The sequence below is a fragment of the Papilio machaon genome, chromosome 16 (genome assembly GCF_912999745.1).
Source record: "Papilio machaon chromosome 16, ilPapMach1.1, whole genome shotgun sequence".
Lineage (NCBI taxonomy): Eukaryota > Metazoa > Arthropoda > Insecta > Lepidoptera > Papilionidae > Papilio > Papilio machaon.
Genome location: NC_060001.1, coordinates 7,199,237 through 7,217,284, shown reverse-complemented (window position 1 = coordinate 7,217,284; position 18,048 = coordinate 7,199,237). Strand labels below are relative to the sequence as shown.

At 34.4% G+C, this 18,048-nt stretch overlaps 1 protein-coding gene across 1 annotated transcript; it reads left to right on the top strand.

The window, feature by feature from the left end:
* Window positions 1-3,729: 3,729 nt before the first annotated feature.
* LOC106716463 (fatty acid synthase) lies at window positions 3,730-18,031 on the top strand. The gene is made up of 37 exons (XM_045681680.1): window positions 3,730-3,997; window positions 4,142-4,328; window positions 4,646-4,778; window positions 5,351-5,554; window positions 5,911-6,027; window positions 6,106-6,278; window positions 6,352-6,491; window positions 6,655-6,858; window positions 7,171-7,357; window positions 7,430-7,601; window positions 7,684-7,853; window positions 8,116-8,267; window positions 8,444-8,627; window positions 8,826-8,974; window positions 9,205-9,386; window positions 9,699-9,818; window positions 10,193-10,302; window positions 10,381-10,571; window positions 11,046-11,206; window positions 11,274-11,528; window positions 12,075-12,198; window positions 12,550-12,702; window positions 12,772-12,875; window positions 12,982-13,129; window positions 13,221-13,392; window positions 13,471-13,493; window positions 13,586-13,708; window positions 14,070-14,234; window positions 14,474-14,649; window positions 15,005-15,256; window positions 15,690-15,819; window positions 15,893-16,055; window positions 16,249-16,330; window positions 16,684-16,762; window positions 16,994-17,170; window positions 17,294-17,396; window positions 17,472-18,031. The coding sequence occupies exons 1-37, from the start codon at window positions 3,791-3,793 to the stop codon at window positions 18,029-18,031; spliced, it is 6,132 nt and encodes a 2,043-aa protein (XP_045537636.1). The 5' UTR covers window positions 3,730-3,790.
* Window positions 18,032-18,048: the final 17 nt, after the last annotated feature.

Sequence of the window (18,048 nt, the reverse complement as noted above, 5' to 3'; positions counted from 1 at the left end):
GTAGCCAGACCCGAAGTGGGAAATACTGGTGTAATTATTATATAAATTACAACATAATACTGTAATAATGGAAAAGTTTGCAGCATCATTAGCTATTCTATACAAATGACCCGCTCAATAGGTGCAATACCATAACCACACAGTAGACAGGCATTACGTGGAAGAAATGATTCTTGCGTTTTGTCTCATGTACTCGTATGTATGTACCGGTGGGTAATTTCTAATAGGAAAGGCCGGGTAAGGGAAGAGTTTTAGGACATCATTTATCACATCAATAATGGTAATAAGCATAAGCTTAAAAGAAAATTGCTCAATAGTATGAAGAAAAAAAAGCATGAAATCCAACACCATTTAATTTTGAGTCTGTCATGTCATGTCTATATCTTAGTGGTACCTAAGGTCTATGTAATTATTTTCAAGCTTTTCGTGCATATTTCTATTTAATAAAATAATATATAATAATATTACTTACAAGTAATTTATCTAACATAAAATATACACACCGGCACAATTAGCGGAACACAAAAAAAAGCAGGATTTTAAAATCTTTTACTTGAGGAACTGGCCAGTTATGATTTTTTTTTAATTTATTGTCAAATTTGATAATAGAAAATTAGATGACATACATTTTTTTCATTAATTTTTTTATTTTCCCGAACAATACGTTTTGTCAACTTGTTCGAGTAATAACTACGTAATTGTAATTTTTTTGAAAAATTGCACTTAATGGTTTTTTATAAATTTGTTATTCTATAGGCAATTTTGTTTATTAAAAGCTCTTTATTATGCCTGACTTAACATCACTGGAAATCATTAGGGCTGATGAAATGAGAAGAAATGGCCATACCTACAGATCGATTGCCTCAAAGCTTCGTCGACCAGTATCAACGATTCATCGCAGCATCCAGCGATGCAGATCGTCTAATTCTCTTGTGAGGAGGAGGGGTCAAGGTAGAAAAAGATGTACATCGAGGCGAGATGACAGTTTTTTACAACTTGGAGTTCGTAGGAATACGCGATTAACGGCTGTACAAGCTCGAAATGAACTGGAAGACGTTCGAGGAGTACGAGTAAGTGAGCGTACAGTACGCAGGAGTTTTGAAGAAGTTGGTTTAGGGTCGTATATACCTGCCAAAGGCCCAAAACTTGAGAGACGTCACCGCGTAAACCGATTAAGCTATGCGCGAGGACATCGTCATTGGATTTGAACGAATGGCAGCAGGTTCTCTTTACTGATGAGTGCAGAGTTCTTTTAAAACAGATCGATGGGAGACAGCGAATATGGAGACGAAAAGGAGAACGCCACATACAGTCTAATTTTGAACACACAGTGGCTTATGCTGGCGGCTCGATTATGGTTTGGGGAGGGATATGTTTGGGAGCTCGCACGGAGTTAGTGATAGTCACAGGAGGGACCATGACAGCAGATCGATACATCAGAGACATATTAGAAGAACATATTGTACCATTTGCCCCATTTATTGGTGACGACTTTATTCTAATGCAAGATAATGCTCGTGCTCATAGTGCACAATCGGTACAGGCATATCTTAGCCACGTAGGTATACCGGTGATGCAGTGGCCAGCAAATTCCCCCGATATGAATCCGATAGAGCATGTCTGGGACTTGCTAAAAAGAAGGGTTGAATCCAGAATGCCACCCCCCAACAATCTGAATGAACTTGGAAACGCATTACTTGAGGAGTGGGAGCGGTTGCCTCAAGAAATCATCGATAACATAATCTGTAGCATGCCCAGACGAATGGAAACCGTAATCAGAGCAAGAGGGGGAAACACTCGTTATTAATTTTGCTTTAATTTTATTGTTAAATCATTTAATGCTTACTTTTTTATTTTTTTGTAATGGTTCATAATCATCTAAAAAATTGACTTATTTCAAATTTCTTTATTTTTCAATAAAAAAATGACGAAGACTTTCCAAAGTCGTTGTTAAAAGATGTGAATCAATTTGTTATTTTGTATCTAATTACATTTTCGTCAAATATATGCGTTATTATCTCATAGTCTCACTTTTTTTTCTGTTCCGCTAATTGTGCCGGTGTGTATAGTTGATTTTTTTACTTTCACCCGACTGACAACGAGGGTTAGTTTAGGGTTAGATTAGTATTTCGCACATTTAAAAAAATTGTTTTTTACATTCCATTTTTACGGCCTAAAGCCTAAGCTGTTACTAGATACCTACGCCACCGAGTAAGTAAAGCATTTGTATCATTTGTATTGTATAGATTAATTCATATTTTGATTTTAAATTATAGTGTCTCATTTGTAGTTATAAGGATTTTGGGTGCAGTTTTTCGCCACTAAACTGCTCTTGCAGTTTCGCGAAATTATGGTATTGCAATTAAAGATGTACTGCTTAAATAAATAAATAAAATAAATAAATAAACAACTGTACCGATTTTGACAAGTGATCCTGTCAAGTGAGGACAGATAAGTCAGTCCCCGTACGACGCTTATTTAACATCGACCGGTAATTTTAATTAGTCGTTAGCCCGTATGCGGGGACTCTAATGAAATGTTGTCCTTACCCTTAACAGCCTATTGAGGATAGATAAATTTTGTTCAATTTACTAAATTCATTAAATTTAAAAAATTTGGTTACATGAAATTAATTTCTTAAAAGAATGCATTTGCTAGACCTTTGACTCGTTTCAGGTTAAAAAGGTTTTTTGACGTCAATATCAAAATAAATATCGTAAATAATATTTCCTTCGCACTATAACAGAGATTCTCAAACTTTTTATAAAAACACTTTAAAAAAATTACTCGTATTAGGGAAACCTCTGTTCCACTTATTTACCGTCAGAGTACACCTCCGTGTACACACGTGTCTGACTTGAAGTGGCCACATGGACGACCAATCAAAAATATCGATGCATGATGAGGCTCAACGGATTTTTTAAATTGCTTCTTTCCCAAAGTTTAATCAAAATCGGTCTAGCCGTTTTGGAGACTACTGAAATAACCTCGATTTGCGGACAGACAGACAGAAAAAATTTTGAAAATTGTTTGCATCATAAATATGTACATACATCGAGTATTACCTTTTAACATTGCATACAATATAATATGCAGACACTTTATATTGTATTCATTTTGACCTATTATGTTTTATTATTAATTATTTAGTATATACACTGAAATGACATTGTCAATTGAATGAATTATGCAGGTTGAACACCTATCAAATTCATTATTTGTAACAATACTGGAAGTTATTCTGCAATTTTATTGAAAAATACTTTCAGATATTAAATATGAGAGCCATAGACTTTAAATTTTGCATAAAGGTTTCCGTAACTTAGTGGGCGAGCACTGTAAAAAGATTTTTTAATAATCTCTCCCTAAAGGTCTGTCACAGGGGCAAAACTTTGTAGGAAGAATTAGTTTTCTTTGGAGTATTTTAATTTCAATTTGAAAATATATATTTTTTTAATTTATCCTTCAAAGGTGAAGCAAGCAGGAGGGAATAAATGTTATTCGGGAGATAGATATTTTGCCTTCGGCCTGAATAATTTGAAAATGTACGCATACAGTTTTCAATGAAAAATTATTGCTTTTTATTAAAGTAAGTTACTTGAAAATTCATCCTTGTCGTGGTTGAAGTTTCATGCAACAACTTTACATAATACCCAATTTTTTGTCAGGATTACCCTTATTGTAATTAAAATATGAAAAGAAACAAACAAACAAAGTGTATAAAAGAACACCTAACGGACGGAGTTTATTAATCGTACTGTGTTGTTCCGATTTTACTTCTTCTACTGAAATGCATATCGATGTTGGAAGAACTGGTGATGGGCGTGGGATACCAACTGGTGATGGGCGTGAGATACCATCTATTGATGGGCGAGAGAAGCCGACTGATGATGGGCGTGGGATGCCGATCGGTGATGAAATCGTCATTAGTGGAATGTCGGGAAAGTTTCCTAAATCCGAAAATGTTACGGAGTTCATGGATCATTTGTATAATAAGGTAAACACATATAATAAAGATAACGCGTACAGAGCTATAAAGTAGGACTAGAAATAAAGATATTGATTCGAGAATTCGATAGTAAAGTGACATTGTGATATGACAAATTTATTAACAAATTTATCAAAATAAGGTTAATTTTAGTTAGATATGGTGATAGAAGTGGAGCCGCAAATACAGCATCCGGAGATCCCGAAACATCAGGGGAGGATTGAAGAAATGGATAAATTTGATGCAACATTTTTTAAAGTAACGTATAAACAAGTCTTAAGTCTGAATACTCAGTGCAGACAGCTGATGAGCTATGCATATGGCGCTGTTTACGATTCAGGTAAGTTGTCTAGGTATAGTGTCATTTTTTAATGCCTACTAGTAACTCATTCTCCTTATGTCTCATTATCTCGAATCTACATCCATAACTTTTTTTTAACATAATATACACAGAATATAGATAGAACTCTTTTTTTTTTCGAAAAGAATATATTTTATTCTGTGCCGCTCTCATCCAGTACACTTCACCAGATTATCAGGCCGAGAGGGCGGGGCCTACCTACATTTCGTCGACCTCTACGTGGCTGCTATTAAAGGACTTTATAGTCCCATTTGGGAATTTTATAATATTGATAACAATTTAATGACTTTTTTAAGGTATAAATCCTTTACAAATGAATGGCAAAAAGTTGGGCGTATTTATTGCATCGTCTAACGTTGGTGACAAACCACTGTTGTCAAATGAGTTCAAAAACGGACTTAAGTCAGCTAATAATTTCCTCATAAGTGGGTAAGTTTATTACATTTTTATAGTTTAGAATGTTTATTAATGAATTAAAGAAGAACTATTATCAAAATAAGGCCGGCAACGCATCTGATGTTCCTATTGTCGCAGTTGTTTCCGATATCCGTGGGCGATGATGGGAACTCCGATGTTCCTAACGCTCGTTTGACCCATTTTCTTATCTATACATCCATACTCTATACATACAAATTTTTAATTCTCTTTTTCACTGAAGGAGCACTAAAACAAGAAAGACAAAAAGTTGGAACACCTGATACGATATTACGATTTTTTGACTTCAATAAAAGGAAAAATAGAATATAGAAATGCCTAGACAAACGTATACGGAACAAATGAAAGAGAATGTAGTCATAGTGTCGTATTAGGTAGGCAAGAGAGCGATGCAGTCATCACAAGAATGGAAATTGCTGAAATGCCAAGGACACAGATGTCCTTAAATAATGACGTTTATGATCACGAATCTACTTTAATTGCATGTTTAGTTCTCTTCCCTGATAATAATGTGTATCTAATTTAGATTCTAATAATTACGTAAATGATTTTAATATTTATAACAGAAGCAGTAAATCAATGTACGCGAACAGAATATCGTACTGGTTCAATAGCAAGGGACCTTCTTACTACATTGATTGCGGATGCGTGGGTTCCTTGGCGGTCGTTGACCTTGCTTGCCACAGCATCCTCAGCGGCGACTGCGAGGCGGCGTTGGTCGGGGGATGCAGCATGTGCATCGGTTCCACCGTTACTATAAACTTAAACTAGTATGTTACTATTTACCGTGGAGTTTCAGTGACATAACACTTTTCTCCTATTTTTTACTACAGTGAGGTTTATGTTTAATGACTAAACCTCTCATTACTAGAATTTCGTAGAGGAATCCCCAAACACATATCTAATCATCATCATCAACCTGCCCTTATCCCTATTGAGGGTCGGTACAGTATGTACTACTCCTCCACACATCTCTATCAGCCATCATATTTGAATTTACCCCCTTCTTACGCATATCCTCTTTCACACAATCCATCTATACTTTCTTTGGTCTTCCTCTTATATCTAACCCCTAACACATATCTACTAATATTATTAATAATAAACGTGTCTGGGTTCTTTTTAGTACTGGCTTACTATGCAGCGATGGTAAAACTAAATGCTTTGATAAACGAGCTGATGGATACGTCAGGTCTGAATCCTTCGGTTTCTTGTTCTTACAGAAAGCTAAAGACGCAAACAGGTAATAATTTTAACAATACATAGGTATACCTATATATCTGGAAAAATTGTAAGAGCTAAAAGAACTGAATTTTTACAGAATATACGCAGAAATATATCACACAAAATTAGGATACTGTAGTTCCCCGTTAAGTGACTGGCACAAATTACGTCACAGTAGTTCAAAGGATATTATAGAATTCTTAAAGAAATTTTATTCCGAAACTGTTGTTTCTCCTCAAGAAGTAGAATATGTGGAAGCAAACGGTATCGGTAAGTTTTTTTTTATAAATTAAAAAAAAGACACGCAAATCGTTGACAATTTATACATTTCTTTATGTATTAGCTAATGCGGAAGACGATAAGAACGAACTAGAAGCTGTTGGTGAGATGTTCGGCAACAAAGAGAGGCCAGTTAAAATAGGTTGCGTCAAATCTAACATGGGTAATAGTGAATCTGCTTCAGGATTGTGTGCTCTTACGAAGGTACATATTTCCTATACTTTTTATCTTTTTCATCTCCACTTATTATTTCACTCATTTTCATTCAGAAATCTACAATTTTTATAACATCTCGGTCGATTTGCCTATTGCTTTTGTTTCTGCTTGTATTATGTTTTTTTAACATAACATGGAATGTGTTTTGTAGGTCTGTTTAGCATACATGAAAGGGGAACTTTCCGGTAACTTACATTACGAAAACCCACGCGATGACGTAGACGCTGTCCGGGACGGAAGAATTGAAGTTGTACACGAAAACACACCTTTCAATAGAGGGTTTGCTGCCTTGAATAGCTTTTCATATACTGGCCCCATTGCACACGTACTTTTAAAAGGGCATTACAAAGAAAAGGTATGCATTTGAGTTTCATAAAAGAAAATTATTGGCTTTTATTATTTTAAGGATATGAAAATTTTCAATTTTGTGAAATTAGAGTTATCAGATTGGGGATGTTAAATAGTAAAGTAGATTGTTTTGCAATTAAATGCTTTTAACAGATTAAGACGATTTTTTCTAAAAATACGGTAGACCAAAACTGTTTTTGGCAAACTATTAACAACAAAGTCAATTGGATCTAAATTGATCAAGATATATGTGTAATTAAAAGCCTCTGATTTTCTTACGCGTAGTATTGTTTAATAAATAACTTCCATTGATTTTCAGAATCACAAGAAATATATATCAAATATACCATACTTGGTGAATGTATCGAGTAGAAATGAGGCTGGCGTTGGTAGGATGCTGGATATTTTAGCGGCGACGCCAATCGATGCCGAATACATTGGACTTTTGCATAATATCCATAAAATAGAAACACCGGGACATACCGCCCGAGGCCACATAATTCTGGGTGTGTATTGCTATTATGAATTGTATAGAATGGCAACGAAAGTTAGAACAATTACTACGATTTTTGTTACAGATTCTAATCTTGCTGAGAAAAATGTGAAAACATGCGTCTTAAGTAAAAGCATTCAACACTATACAGGAATAAAGCTTCCAGTTTGCTTTATGTACAGCGGGATGGGGTCACAATGGTGTGGAATGGGAGCTGATCTAATGAATATACCAATTTTTTCTGCAGCTATAGAAAAGTACGTAGTTCTTATTTTAATAAAATTGTAACTTTGACTTTAAATTTTATTATGATTTTAAATAATATCCATACATTTGTAGATGTCATAAAGTGCTTGAACCAAAAGGAGTGAACATCGTCGATATTTTGACATCCGATGATCAAACAATATTTGAAGATATAATAAACTGTTTCGTTGGTATCACGGCTGTACAAATTGGTTTGACCGACGTTTTGCGAGCGTTAGAAATTGTTCCTGATTACATTATCGGTAACAACTCACTTTTTGTGTATTATCAAGTGTAATAACATTATAAAGAGGAAAGCTTTAGTTGAATAAATAGGCTCCGAAACCACGGAATCGATTTCAAAAATTCTTTCAAAGATCGAAAGCTGCACTATCTCCGCGTTTTTCTTTAACTTGTTAGTCGAAGTCACGATCAAATGCTAGTCGATAATATTCCAACAGTAACTCGTTTTTTTCTTCATTTTTTTAATAAACTGTTATGTTTTATTTCATCTTTGGCTCTTAGGCCATAGCGCTGGCGAGTTGGGCTGCGCGTATGCCGACGGTGTTCTGACACTGAAAGAGACGATCCTGTCGGCCTACTGTCGCGGCTTGGCTTCGAAGCAAACTAAAGTTATATGTGGAGCAATGGCAGCTGTGGGCATGGGATACGATGACGTAATGCGATCGCAGTTTTTATTTGTTGTCTACCTTTTACGGATAGTGGCAAAAACGTTTGAAAAAAGTATTTTTCAACTTCCATTAAAACGATTCCAAGAAAACGATGGGAATGGGAAGAGTGCATGTATTATAAATAATTTAGAATAATGTTTGATATAATTTATTTATTTCAGTTAAAAAGGATTTGTCCTGCTGACATAGATATAGCGTGTCACAACAGCGCCGGTTCGTCTACTATATCAGGACCTGTTGATGCAGTTAAAGATTTCGTTGCTTTGTTGACAAGCCGCGGCATCTTTGCAAAACAAGTTCTTTCTGGCAACATTGCCTATCATTCGAAATATGTCGCTGCTGTTGGTAAGTGATTATCTATAACAACTGATTTAAATTTTCTTGTAGTGTTCGTTTTTGTTATGGGATTTTACTTTCTCTTCAACCTTTAATCATATCTGTTCCCTGATTACTCTATGTAAGTTCGGCACAACCTACCAAATCAATCATTCATCGTGTCATACGTCATTCCATTTTTAATTATGTCCCTTTCACACTTACCAGGGCCGCCCTTATTTGAGTCTTTAAAAGAGGTAATAAAGGATCCAAGGAAAAGAACCTCTAAATGGTTATCTACCTCGATCTTGCAGAACAGATGGGATGAAGATATAGCGATATTTTCATCAGCGGAATACTTCACTAATAATCTAGTGGTATGTTATTAACTTCTAGCTGTTACTGGGAAAGTAATTTAGTCTAATTTTTTGTTTCTCATCAATCGTTTAAGGAGTTTTGGAGTTAACGTGATCAAAAAAGGATAGGTTAGAAGATCAATAAAAATAGGTGCCATTTACTCTTACTATCGACGGTACAAAGAATATATAATCTGGTATTGAAAAATAAGGAGAAGTGAAAAATGAATCTTGCAACCTGCACTCCACAGAGTCCAGTATACTTTGAAGAAACAAGTAAGTTGATACCGAACGAAGCAGTGGTGGTTGAAATAGCCCCCCACGGGCTACTGCAGGCGATAGTGAAGCGATCTCTGGAGTCATGTGTACACGTTCCCTTAACGAGGCGTGGACATGAAAAGCCAACAAAGTTTCTGCTCGACGCTATTGGACGGTAAAAACTTTTTTTTTCTTTATTTTTATCAAACTTTTTTGTGTCTAAATACCTACTACAATAGTTTCCACGAGAAATTTGCTGCCATCCTCAAAGATATATATTTATTTTTTAAAGAGGTGTTGAGTTAAGTTAGGCTTGAGCACTTATTGTATTTCGATATTAATGAGATCTTCTTTCACGTTGACGTCACGAATCTTTACTTTGTGTACCTTTTGGTTTCTACAAAACTTATTTTGAATAAAGATTGTCATATTTTTAGGAGTTTAATGTTTTATTTCAGTTAAAACTAAAACACTATTTAAATTTTAGGTTATATGAAAGTGGTCTGAACCCGCAAGTACACGAGTTGTATCCTAAAATCGAGTATCCAGTCGCCACCGAGACTCCGCTACTGTCAAACCTCGTGGGATGGGAGCACAATGAAATTTGGTACAGTCAATCTTTGTATTTAGTTAACTGTACAATATGTCTTGGCCCGAAATTTGAATCGCCTATGACATTAATCTATATTCACAAAAGAACAGATCATTCGCTATCTAGAAGCTTCAATATTTTTTACATTATACGTCATGATAAACCTCGGCATCATCAAGGGGTTGCTGGGATTCTTTGGAGAGTTGGGTTGGCTGGAGTGAATCCAGATCCTGCTCACACGCAAAATACGCGCCAGTCGTGGAGTTGCGGAAATCGAGCCCATACACTACTGGGCTCATTGAGAATCTAAGAAAATCATCAAAAATCATGTTGCTTATCTACTAATAGTTGTTTGTATCGAACTTTAAATGTGCATTATAAAATTTCAGGCCAATTGTTAGCGAAACAAAGAAAATTCGAAAACAAGGTCAAATTTGTAACTATTTTATATCGCTTTATGACAACGATAACAAATTTATTAATCGATACACTAGAAATGGTAATTCTATTTCCTTAATTGAATTTAATAATTTGAATGAATTTTCATTTTAAAACTTTCCCATTTTTCTTATTCTAGGTGTGAATGTAATCCCGGAAGCTCTAATTTTAGTTCTCACTTGGAAAACATTAGCTATGGCAAGAAATGTTGATCATAACCAAATGTCCATTAAGTTAAATAATGTGTACTTTAACCGCGAAGTATCATTAGAAGAAAACAAATTTGCTAAGATAACAGTTTCTATTAACAGAGGCGATAACAGATTTGAAGTAAGGACATTTGAATTAGCAGCCGATACTCTACAGAATCGTTCGTTTAACAGAGTAATTAATCGCTCTCTTCTGAAGTATTTGTTAGAATGATATATTAGAAAAGAATATTATAAATTGCCTTCGAACTCTGGCTTAGGAACAATTTGGTTTCAGTTAATAAAAAAATCCTAAAAACATCACCGTAATACAGTACGATTTTTCCCGACAGACTCATGATCGTAATGATTTTCGGGTGGATGCATGTATTTAAATTCCTTTGGGATGGCCAAGAACCACTAAGTCGATTTAAAATCTTGTTGATTTTTTAAAAGGAGTATGTTTTGAGATAACCACAGGAAATAAAGATTATTTAATTTTATAAAAATTTTTGAAGATGTGAAATTCTTACGCATAATTTCTATGCATGCTACATGATCTATAAATATCAACATAATGAAAGAAGTGCTTTAAACACATTGTTTAATTGTTTAGGTAACAAATTATGAAATAGTTGTAGCAAGTGGGCGAATAACGGACGAGTTTGAACCAGAAAAATGCAAGTTGGATTCATTGAATGATAACTCTGAATATGATATTTTTTTAACCTCTGATGAAATATACCGGCTGCTAAGTTTTAGAGGATATTCCTTTAAGTAAGTTTACTTTCTCAACCATATCATAAACGAAAAAAGATATGTCAAACATTTGTTTGCATTTCAGTAAGGAATTCCAAGTGATTCGTTCTGCAAATTCAGCTATTAGCAAAGCCACAGTTGAATGGACTGGAGAATGGATCTCATACATCGATGCACTTATTCAACTGAACATTATAAAACGAAACCACAATGGAATATCTACACCTAAATTAATTCAAGAGTTAATTATCGATGTCAATGAACACGTTTCGGTTTCGAATGGCATAAGCGAAAATGTTGAACATGAGGCTACTATTTTTGATCTCTATTGTACTATAAGGTCAGTGAAGCGAATTTAAATGTATTATTATTTTTAAACAAGATAACAGTATCTTATTATAAACAACAATACACTAGAATGGGATGTCTTATATATTTTTAAATTGCGCGCAGTTTATAATCTTTAAACTATAACATTTGTTATACTGGAAGTTATAATATAATCTACATTTAGTACTCCAATTTCAGTAGAAAAACGAAATCTATGAAAATCAACATTGTTTTACAAAAAAACATAAATCTATATATATAAAAGAAAGTCGTGTTAGTTACACTATTTATAACTCAAGAACGGCTGAATCAATTTGACTGAAAATTGGTGAGCAGGTAGCTTAGAACCAGGAAACGGACATAGGATAATTTTTACCCCGTTTTCTATTTTTTTTTCCGCGCGGACGGAGTCGCGGGTAAAAGCTAGTAGTAAAATAAAAGTAAAAGCTTATAATCTAAATTGCATTGGTTTATATTATCTGAGTACCAGTTTCTGGAAATATTATTCAAAATTTTCTGATTAAAAATTGTAGGTTATTTGTGATTTAATTTTCAGATGCGGTGGTGTAACTATTAAAGATGTGGTATTTTCTGACAGAGCTGTAGTTCACACACAAGTACCTAGTATTTTCTTTGCTGAAAAAAATTGGCCCCACCTTTTAGGAGATGATAAAATACGGGTTAGTTAAAAGGAATAAAAAGTTTTAAAAGATATATTTATAAGAACAAAATTACGAAATAAGCACTATAAGTACTAATTTATTAAGCAAATGAGTGATTCTAACAGCATTAAATATGACTTAAAAAGATCACTTGTAAAATTAATATTTCTGCTGCAAAATAATTCGCTTGAACGGTTCTATATCCCGATAACACCGAAAATAGACATCCGTGTTTTCGCATTTCGTTCAGTCATTTCCCACTTCTCCTTACATAATAAGGAAATGATAAGAAGAAAGGTAGATTCGACTGGGGAGGATGTATAGGGAGAGGAAATATAATTTTGAAACTAAAGGCACTTTTTAAAACAGGGTCAATGGGGAGGTCATTACTATACTAGAAAACAGTTCTCACGAGACGAAGTTGAAGAGTTTAAAGTAACAATGAAAACACCGAATGATTTTGAGACTATCAGTTTTGAGCAAATTGCTACTACAAAATCTCTTCCCAATAAGATTATAAAGGTACGTTGTTGGTTTTTTAGCTTAATTAAAAAAAGTGGTTAATCACAATTGATATTTGTTTAAATCTAGGTCTATTACGCTGGAGTATCACAAAGAGATTGCCAACAATCTATTTTCGGAAGCAATTCTGCAAATTTGGATTTGGGTATGGACTTTAGTGGGAAAGATGTCAAGTAAGTCGTATTACATCTTTGAAATGATATATAAAAACTAAAAATTACTACATTCCTTTCGTTTAGTTTCTTTAGTCATTATCTTTGTGTGTTTTCTTTTTTTTAGCGGTGAGCAAGTGATGGGGCTGTTGGCGCAGGGGACGCTGTCGAGCGTCGTCACTCCTGATCCTGAGCTGGTGTGGCCTGTGCCGCGCCACTGGACCCTGCAGGAGGCTGCCACCGTGCCCTTGCCCTATGTGCATGCTTACTATATCGTCAGTATACATTTTGTTCCTTATTAACGGGTTTTTAAGAACTTTTCATGTGAATACTCGCTGCTGTGAATATAATAAGTTTGGTATTTAGCTCTGCAAAACAAAGTTGACAAGTGGAGATCGAGTGTTGGTCATCGGCGGGGCGGGTGCGTTAGGCCAGGCTCTCATGTCTGTTTGCCTGTCGCTTGGCTGCATCGTCTATACTAGTGTCAGCACTTTGCGTAAGAAAGAAGCTTTGCTCAAGCTATTCCCAGATCTTACAGGTAAGGAAAAATTGTAAATATCTATCTATCGCAGTATAAAAGTTAATGTTAGTCTAACTACATGTCAACGACAATTAGTGCACATAAAGAATATGGCTTCAGTATTTTGCCGGAAATTTATATTTTATTTATAGTTCAACATAACATTTGTTTACGTATAACATTTTGATTTTTAACAGTTTAATATTTGTTAATTGCAGAAAACAATATAATATATAAGCTGAATGATGAAGTTCTATATGATCATATAGTGACACAAACTGACAATCGGCTTTGCAAAGTAGTTGTTAGCTGCGCATCGGGCAGGTTGCGTGAGGCAAGTTCTTATTAACTCTGTTATAATCGTAGATACGGAATGTCACAGTGACTTTTTAGATTAATTACTTGTATAAACGCTAAATTTATATGTCTCAAACTTATCGTTACATTCTGAGATCAAATCCCTGTATAAGACATACCGTCATCCCATTCATTATTTCAAAACAGATATAACAATATGTTTAAACAGGGTTTGGTCTCCGAAACCAACGGTTAATGAGTTATTGTGGCCTTTGTAATAACTCTTTAAGAATCAATGGCACGTCTGCAGTTATAATTTCACGTATTTCTAATATGTCTCATTTGAATTTGAAAATAAAAAACCCACATTTGAATGATTTATGTAATTTTAATTGCAGGTAGCAATGAAATGCGTTAGTCCTTTTGGATTTTTTTTGGACGTCAATCAGCACGACATGGAATGGAACAGATCTTTTGGCATGATATTCTTGCATGATGATAAGACTTATAAAACTGTTAATTTGTCCAGTCTTTTTGAGAAAAACAATAATGTAGAGAAACAGGTAAGACTATTGATAAATTCAAACTTCTATCAAACTGCTTTATAATATTCAAGCTTAATGTCGTCAACGTCGTAATAGATTGTTGACCTTGCCTTTTAAGGATCACTGTTTTTCGTAGTTCATTCATCTTTTATTTCTAACAACCTGTACTGGACTATCCTTCTACATTAATATCTAAAACTCTCCTTGCCAAAATACCAATGGATTTAATAAATATTTGGGATTTTATTACTTTATAGACAATTAAGTATATGGTTGCTGAAGGAATTGCGAACGGGGTCGTGAAGCCGTTACCTTCAATAACGTATGATATTGAAGAAGTGCCAAGGGTGCTTAAATTGCTCTCATCGAGGAATAACACAGGGAGAGTTATAATAAAAATGGACCTGCCACCTAAAACCAATGTAGTTCCTCGGTAAGTAAACAGAGGAACATTAATGTATTAATTCAAATAATTAAAATTTTACATTCGTTTAGATTTTATAAAAATGGAACGATTGTAATTATTAATTAATTAGATAAAACTTTTCGTATTTTTTATAGAATTACTTGTTCTTCGACAGCAACGTATCTAGTTGTTTGCGCGGAAGATGTGCTAAGTTTAGAATTGATAGAACTTTTAATTTCTCGCGGTGCCAGAAATCTTACCGTTCTTTGGAACGGATCTGTAACTGCTTACTTATTGTACAAAATAAGGTAAGTTTTAACTTATACATGTAGAAAATCCTTAATAGAACAAAAAAGTATTAAATAAATGAAATTCCTTACAGATATTTGAAAGAATTACATTCATCAGTAAATATAGTTATTAAAAATGTAATAAATGATAAGGAATGTACTAATGCAATAAAGGAAGCAGAAAAGGTCGGTTCACTCGAAGGCGTCTTCATAATAGTTGGCAAAGATGTAAAGCAATGTGATGATGTATCAGAAGAACAAATGCTTTTGACAAGAAACAAAACTCTCATGTCAATGATTTCTAGCTTAGACTTCGCTACAAGATCTCTTTGCCAGAATTTAAGGTAAGTATACTGTTGACGACGTAGTTATCAACGCGTGTTACACGTCCTTGAACTCGCCCCACAACACGTTTAACAGTTCAAGGACCGCGCCTCTGTTCGGCAATGTTTATCCTATGCCGCCACAGCGGGCCGCTAAAGGGCGGGATTTTTTGTAAAGCCTTTATCGGCCTACGCAGAAACACGCGGCGTCGTTTTAAGTTTTACCCGCTAAAGAACGGTGCGGCACAGGGTTACGTTTGCTGGAGCGGCGGCAAAGTAGTATAAATATCTATTGTTAATAGTTAAAATTGTCCAATCCTTGGGAGCAATAAAGGCGTTAGTATCTCCGATCAAGGAGAACTTTCATTTAATACAGTCCACTACATATGCCATAAAACTTTTTTAATTGTGTAAAAATTAATATGTTTGTATATGATTATACTTTTTGTTTTAGATACTTTGTCATAGTCAGTGAATCGTCCCGAAATATCTATGATAAAGAAATTTATTTAAAAGCTGAAAACATATGTAAGAAGCGCCAAACCATCGGTCTTCCAGGACTGGCAGCCGATATTTCGGATGAGGTAAATTGTTTTACCAGTTTATGGTACACCGCATTAATCTTATTTATTTACCAGCTCTCTCTTTATTTTACAGTTCTCAAAATATTCTAACTCGAAGAGCGATGTTTCAATAAAAGCAATACCCGAGGTGCTCAATGCATTGGAAAAAAGTTTGTATCTTAATTACCATAATATCAAGGCTGTGGTAGGGGCTTGTGGCGAAACAGGTTCTCTGGCAACTAAACGAGAGGAAATTGGTAAAAACAAAATCTTATTAAAAAATGGTTTTTATTAACATTTAATAACCTTCATCATCAAAAAAACGGTATTGCTGCTTCAAAGCATTCCAATTACTTTAGTATATTATACCTTCATTTTTTTATCAAATGTTTTTCATTTCAAAAATGTAATAATATCACTATTTGTAGATCTATTCAATGCCGTTTTCAGGTTCCAAAACTACGACCGTTGCTCCTAAAAAAGTTTACGACAGTGAAAAAAAAGTGGAAGGGAAGGATATTTCTGAGTTCAGGTACGATATGGTAACTAACGTACGTATGTGGCGTTTGTTAATATCGCCATGAAATTGAAATAATAACTAGTAACGAAAAATGTCAATCGTAGTAAGAATCCTAAGTGTTAGTAAAAACCACGAAAGATTAAAATTAATAGTATATTGCAATACAATTAAGTGATTTGGCTCCAAACTTGACTTTTTAAAACGAATAATACTGTAACAGATGAACTTACTTCATGTGATAAAAATTCTCTAAGACTTTGATACTGAATATAATTAACTATATCGTTAAAACAAGTACATACATAATTTGCTAGTTTGTAATAATGTATTTGAAATAAAAGTAATAACCCCATTTTATATTCCAGCTTCACTAACGGCAATGGAGATTCTATGTCAGAGAAAAACAATGGCTTTGGAATATTTTATTCTCATATTGAATCTGACGTAAATGAAATTATGGGCCATCCTCTTGTTCGGATGTCTACCAAAGCCTATCAATATTTTGAGGTATGGCATTTAAATCCTTACTATTACTAATATTGCGAAAGTAACTCTGTCTGTTTGTCTCGCTTTCATGCTACTCCTGAACCGATTTAAATGAAATTTGGTACACAGATAGTCTTTGAAGCAGTTCTACAAGCAAATGATTTCAATATTACTGTTTTTTTATAACAGGGCAAGTGTGAAATAGATCCAAGTGTAACGCATCTGATACTTATTCCTGGCTTCGAAGGTCATCACAGAATATTCAAGGATCTCTGCGAGCCGTTGAAATTAAGAGCCGTCGCTATGAAATTGGACTCGGATTTAAACAGTTCCAGTATTCAAAATATGGCATTAAATATATATAAGGTAATCTTAGCTTTAAAATAAACAAAGGAATATTTTCAATTTCAACATTTATATTTTTATTACCACTTTCTTCATGTTGCAAAATTTTTTTTTGTAATAAAATAATAAATATGTATCTTTCAGACTCTTTCAAGTAATTTTAACTTCGACAAGACATTTTATTTGTTGGGATATTCTTTTGGAGTGAATGTGGCTCTGGAATTAGCAGCTTTAATAGAGAAGCAAGGTATTGGTGTTACATTTATATTTCGTGATAAAACTTATGGATTTTTTTTTAAGTACAGTGTATTTATTCGTGCAGGTGAGCGTGGTATCGTCTTTTGCTTGGACAGCAGCCCCGATGCCTTAAAGCATTTGATGAAGACTTACGCCGGTGATTTATCGAATGCCAATTTGCAAAATGTTATCGTCGCTCGTATGTTTCATCTGACGACTGGATTAAATAGTGAAGAGTTTTTGAAGGAATTGGAGATTATTGAGAGCTGGGACAAGAAGATTGACGTCTTTATCCGACGTGTTAAAGGACTAGTTCCTTATTCACATGAATACATGAGAGCTTTGTTGATATCGACATATGATAGAGTTATTTCGGCGAGGGAATATCAACCGAACCTTAAATTAAAATCAGAATTGTTTCTTATTAAGTCAACTACTTCTGCCGAATTCGTAAATCTACCTGACGATTATAATTTGGGAAAGTACTCGGAGAGTCCCGTCAAAGTTTATAACATCGATGGGGACCACGCCTCGGTCCCGTACGATATCAGAGTATCGACTATAATAAATGACTCGCTCGAAACAAAACTGTTGGATGAATTCAATCAGACAAACACATGTGAGGCTTATCTTATGTATGATTAGATTTATTTAGTTACCGT